Source organism: Siphateles boraxobius, unplaced genomic scaffold (genome assembly GCF_051911475.1).
Source record: "Siphateles boraxobius isolate OS27281-9 unplaced genomic scaffold, OSU_SipBor_1 100, whole genome shotgun sequence".
Taxonomy (NCBI): domain Eukaryota; kingdom Metazoa; phylum Chordata; class Actinopteri; order Cypriniformes; family Leuciscidae; genus Siphateles; species Siphateles boraxobius.
The window spans coordinates 2,682,301-2,687,862 of record NW_027508701.1 but is presented as its reverse complement, the minus strand read 5'-3'; the positions used below and the strand labels follow the sequence as shown (position 1 = coordinate 2,687,862).

Here is a 5,562-nt window from a genome sequence, read left to right as displayed (position 1 = left end):
TTATTGTTGTTGTTGTCGAGTTTCTGCGCGCCGATTGCTTTGGGCCGGGCCTAGTCAGAGTCCAGGGCTGTTTTTTAGTCCCCGTCCGTCCCTACATACAGTATAGGAGTTTGCATCAGAATAGATTTTATTGCCATTGTCAATGAAAGGTTTTACAGACTAGGAATTTTCTTCGGTGTACTCATGCAACATGAAACACAAACTTTTGCTAATGATAAAAAATAAGCAATAAACTGGTTGATTGATATATTCTTTTTTTATTTTCCATAATCAAATCAATCAAACATTGTTTAGAGTGCTTTTAATACAAGAATGTAAAACTAAATTCAGGTGGTTGGTTGATAAAGTGACATTGCAGGTGTTGTAAACAAGAAAAAAGGTCTTTGTGACATAGTCCAATGAAATTACATTCGCATCCTCTTCTGTGGACTCTTCTGTGTTGTGACCCTTGGCGCTGGGCATGTGATGTCTCTTGCCTCGTCAGCACCGAATGGCATGATTTTTTCATATAGATAGGTCTGCCTGTCAATTTTCAGTCCAGGTGGGGCCAGGACAGGAAGACCGTCGACAGGGGGCAGATCTGCTCCGTCGCGCAGTAGCTGATATTCGACAGGTTGTGCATCACGGTGACTTTTTGCAAGCACCACACCTGGTCTCTTGGCTTCAAAGCTGTGACAGAAAAAGCACATAAGACATTTTAAACATGGCAAAGTATTTTCTTATAAAAAACTGTCATGTGTATGTTGTTGCTATGTTATATTGTATGTACACAATGTGAAAGTTTCAATTACCTGAAGTGCTGATAACTCTTGATCTGTGGGAGTCTACGGAAGTGGCGAGTCAGATGCTGCTGCCAGTCGAAGGTCTGGACTAAAACTTTGCCCTCTGCCGTTCCAACAAGCTGTGGGATATTGAGGCGACTCACAGGAGAGCTGTTTTCCACAACCTGATGACAAAAAAGAGAAGAGAGGAAGAAAAAAAAAGATCCTCAGTTAAATGTTTCATTGAAGCAGAACAGAAAACAGCACTGAAGTCATTAAAGCAAAGTAAAGTTAAAGTACCTCAGCGATGTCTGCCAAAGTGTTGACTCTTGTCTTCATGTAGGCTTGCTTGATGAGTCCAAAGCCACAGTCAGGGGAAAACTTGGTGTGGCCAGCAATAAGGAAGTGGATTTCAATTTTATCGTGAAGCTTGTGTCCAACCCGCCAGGCAAGGTACCAGAGCATGAAGTTGTTCTTGTTCTGCCCACTGCAGTTGTCACAATAAAGATCCACCTCTGTTTCTCCAACTCCAAAGTTGCCGAAGAAATGATGCATGTAGCTGATGACTTCATTGCTTCCCTTAGTAGATGACATGCCTTCATCAATCAGGTAATTCACCTGTTTCTGCAGCCCTTCACATGAAACACCAAATAGGCCACATTTCCGTGGGGTCAGGAAGTACATTGGTCCTGGCTGGAGAGGGTTTGAGGGAAAGTGTAACTGTAGGAGACAGAGGGAGAGAGGGAACTTGGATTAGATTAAATTAAATTTGCATCTATTCATAATTGTCTAATAAAGATAAAACTTACTATATTGATGCTATTCTGCATTTGCACTATTTATTCTCATGCACCAAATCGCCCTTTAAGGGACATTAATGAAGTAAAGTGAAGTAAATGTGTGTGAAATATTACCTGCTGAGCAAAATCAAAACTGTAATGCATCCTAATCTTCTTGCTTGCTGGTAGGGATGGTCCAAAAGACAGGTTAGAGCCAGAGCAAATCTTTTTGCAGGCAGCAGTCATGTCGTTGTACACAGCCCTCTCTTTCTGCACAAGGGAAAGATGATCTTGTTGCTTCTTTACTGCTTCAGACTTTCTATCATCTGGGAGGTTTGCACTTCGTATCAGCTGCTCGGTATTGCTTTGGCACTGCCAGCAGAGATCTGTGCGTGGCCGGCAACTTTTGATGTGTGGGAGAAGTCGGTTCCACAGTGCTTTGAAGCTGGTTTTACAAACTGCACGCTCACCTGAAAAACAGATATTGCTTATGGTTAATTGTATTGTAATTGCTAATAGTGCTCCGCATTATTTCACTTTATAAGCACTCAATTTTAAATCAATGTTTACACATACCAAGCTCCTTAGCAGACTTCACGTAGAGACGCCACACTGAGGCCTTGGACACATGAGTTGGCAGCAACTTCACATGCCAATCCTTATGCCCAGGCTGTCGGCCAGGCAGCATGATGGCATTGTCTTCTGCATAGTTTTTTATGAAGTCCACAACTCTGTTGATATCCTCAGGGCTGATGAACCTGGCTGGTGGACGTGGCAGTGAGTGCTTCTTCCTCAAACGTGGTCTTGCCCCATTCTCCTCATAGTGTTTGACTATATCAGCCAGGGTGTCTCTGCCAATGCTGAAAAAAGGGGGGAAAAAAGAAAAAACGTTTAACATCATGGTCTTGCTAACAGGCATCTTGTCACCTATATCAAAATGTATTGTACAAATTATAGGTACTTTTACTTTACTGAAGTAAATTTTATGATGAATACTTTTTACTTTTACTTACTTTAGAGCTTGTATCTGTACTTCTTGTTTTAGTCCTGGTTTAGACCTCACAGTTAGTGGTTAGACCTGGTTCGAGTCAAAGGATTAAAAAAATCCTGTACATTAAACTCTTCATAAATACTTTTACTTTTGACTTATAACGCACATTTTACGGCTACGTATACTTTATACTTTTACTTATGTAGGAATTTAATCTGATACATTTACGATTACGTTAGTAAATCCTTGGTAAGAATATTAAGTAGTACTTCCTCCACCACTGGCTAAAATTATTAGCATCACAATCAATTCAAGAATGCTAACAGGCAGGTTTACCTGGGCTAAGTTAAGTCATTAACACCAGTCAATTCAAGCAATTGAAGCATTATTCAAATTAATAGCAGAAGCTCACATTACCATCTTAAAGCTCATTATAGTAATGGGGGTTTTGGCAAGTGATATGGTGCTAACGATTAGCAGCTAACGTTACAATTAAAACGACAGTCCTGAGCTAGCTAAAAACAATAGGTAGGTATTGGAAGGTCTAAACATGGACTAAACATGAGCTGAACTTAGAATGAACTTAAAACGACAAACTTTGATGTTTATGGAAACTCACCCCATAAGAAACAGAAAAGTATTCTTGCAGATCTCGTTGCCTCCAATGAAATAAGTCGTTCGGGCACACTTTCTCTTTGTCGGGGTCTTCTTTGTGGATGTAACCATCTCCGAAGTTTGCACTGTGCTTCTGTTTGCCTCTAAATGTCCAATAATTCGCATGCCCTGCCACTCTTTTTCCGCAGCTAAAGAATCCAGCCGTATGTTGTACATAATGTCTGGAGAAAGCTTCTGGCTACAAGACTGTCTCCCATGCAGAGAGTTCTCTTTTCTCCTGATGTAACATTTACAGTCAAAGTTACGGATTTTCCCCATTTCTCTATCTATATCCCCATCAAATGTTACTATCGATATAGCCTCTGATATCTTACGGTCCAACTCGTCTGACACCAGTCCGATACATTCTTCCTCGTCTTCATCTTCGCTCAGTTGTAGATTAGGGATATTATTCAGTCTTATCATGCCACTTTCATCGTCGCTCAGATCGTCTTCAGAATCAGTGAACGCTTGTTCATAAGCATCCGGCTTGTCGAAGTAGTACTTCAAAACATTTTCGTTGTAACGGCCACGGTTCAGCTCGTCTGCGACATTCTTTGCGGCGTCCATCTTCATTGAATTTTGATATCAGATAGAGCCGACTAGAGCGCTGCATAATTAAGTAGCCACGCTGTTAGGGGGCGGGGGCAAAAGCGCCGGCGGCTATTCAGTATGGAAATACACACAGACAATGACACGCCCCTACTGCATGCTAGAATCTCCGAAAAACAAGCCGATTTCAACCTCAAAATGTACGCTTTTGAATATACCAATACTGTTATCTCAAACATGGAGAGGCTTCTTCATGATCTCAACTAACAGATTCTGCAAAAAAGCGGAAATCACCAATTTTGGAAAAAAACGCTTGTTTCTCATTTTGCTCGCAAGTTGTGCTGCCGACTTGTGTCACTGCTTTCCGTGACGGGTCACATATGTTGGTTCCGATAGTATTTCCTGGAAAGGGCCTATCCGAGATTAAATAAATGACTTAAGATGGTTCTTATGACTAAATTATTTCTCTGGACTTTTGTAGTGGTTCACTACGGCTTGACGAAGTGAATGATAGGGGGAAAAAGGACAGCTTTCCTATTCAAATTATGCTTATTATCAATCCTCAGGACTATAGTTATGCCCTAGTAATCGTTGAAATTACTTGTGTTGCAGGGTCATAAAAATTAGTGCACTTGTTGAAAATAAACAAAATCACAAATAAAGGTGTCTCTGTTTCCTTTCTGGGCCCTATGGGAAATGGAACCACATTCCAACAAGAGAGGAAATGGAATTGAATCATATAGATGACCGAAAAGACAAGGTAATAGCTGACTGCTATTATTATTAAAGTAAAAATAAAAATAAAACGTGGGTGAGTGGTCAAAACAGCGGGAATGATCTGAATGTGAGAATAGTCAGTAGCACTAGTGACTAAACTTTGAATTCGCTTGGACCAACACTCCATGGTGGGTTACAGCGGTTGCGTGTTCACGACCACTCTGTGTGTCCCTTCAAAGGTTTAGTCAACATGCTGATGAAAATTCTCATTACTATACAGATTCTTCTCTAGCTACACATTTTACATGTACTTAAGCTTAAGTTTAATTGGCGATTTAGCCTACAGTGCTCAGCAAGGCCTATGCCTAAACTAGTGAAGGTGAACTTTAGCTGAGCAGAATTGAAAGTACGGAAAGTGAAGAATTACAAACCCTAACTGGGGTTAAAGAAAGTATTCTAGAATACTTTGGGCTGTATAAACAGCAGCTGTAATTAAGGCTTAAAGTAAATGATGCTAACTGCTAACTGTAGAAGTTATTATTTAGCTTAGCCTAAGCGGGATGGATGTTAGGTTAGGTTAGCCTAGCCTAAGCTGGATGGATGCTAGGTTAGGTTAGCTTAGCCTAAGCTGGATGGATGGGTGCTAGGTTAGGTTAGCTTAGCCTAAGCTGGATGGACGCTAGGTTAGGTTAGCTTAGCCACCTAGGCTGGTTTGTTTACAAAGTGGCATCACGAGTTAGCACTTCCTGTGACAAGTCATTGTCATGGGAACCAGAGCATGTCAGAACAATTCGACAGTACCTGAAGAATGTCTGCACCTTTTAACGGGTTAAAAGGGTTATAAGGGGGCGCCTATACTTTAAAGTCTTTTGAGAATTTGACGTTACATTAAGTAAAATGCGACTGTGTTTTGGCATTTGCTAGTTTTACTCATGTAACTCTTCTCTTTACTTTACACAACTTATTCTATTTGTTTACCGAGTAAGGAAATAGATTTACTGTAAGTCAAAGGTTGTCTAAGCATCTATAGTTACGTCCCTCTCATGCACAAATGCTGGCTCTTCAGCGAGTGAACAGTTTTGATCGCTAGGTAGCTCTCTGCCTGTAG

General features: G+C 40.8%; 1 protein-coding gene across 2 annotated transcripts; it reads right to left on the bottom strand.

Moving 5' to 3' along the window:
* Positions 1-237: 237 nt before the first annotated feature.
* LOC143746696 (uncharacterized) lies at positions 238-3,249 on the bottom strand. 2 transcript variants are annotated; one of them, XM_077238700.1, is made up of 6 exons: positions 3,151-3,249; positions 2,117-2,400; positions 1,676-2,010; positions 1,062-1,481; positions 792-946; positions 238-669 (listed from the first exon to the last, which is right to left on the bottom strand). In XM_077238700.1, the coding sequence occupies exons 1-6, from the start codon at positions 3,153-3,155 to the stop codon at positions 405-407; spliced, it is 1,464 nt and encodes a 487-aa protein (XP_077094815.1). In that variant the 5' UTR covers positions 3,156-3,249; the 3' UTR covers positions 238-404. The 2 variants fall into 2 exon arrangements, with proteins under 2 accessions (XP_077094815.1, XP_077094807.1); XM_077238692.1 differs by lacking the exon at positions 3,151-3,249 and having other exon boundaries at positions 2,117-2,450.
* Between the last annotated feature and the right edge of the window lie 2,313 nt (positions 3,250-5,562).

What these genes read in the sequence shown, in the direction of transcription:
- LOC143746696 (XM_077238692.1), bottom strand. Translation starts at nt 2,441, where the DNA reads ATGATGTTAAACGTTTTTTCTTTTTTCCCCCCTTTTTTCAGCATTGGC. An exon ending in GAAGTCTGCTAAGGAGCTTG is followed by an intron (nt 2,011 to 2,116) that starts GTATGTGTAAAC and finishes TCTGTTTTTCAG; the next exon opens with GTGAGCGTGCAGTTTGTAAA. An exon ending in GTTTTGATTTTGCTCAGCAG is followed by an intron (nt 1,482 to 1,675) that starts GTAATATTTCAC and finishes TGTCTCCTACAG; the next exon opens with TTACACTTTCCCTCAAACCC.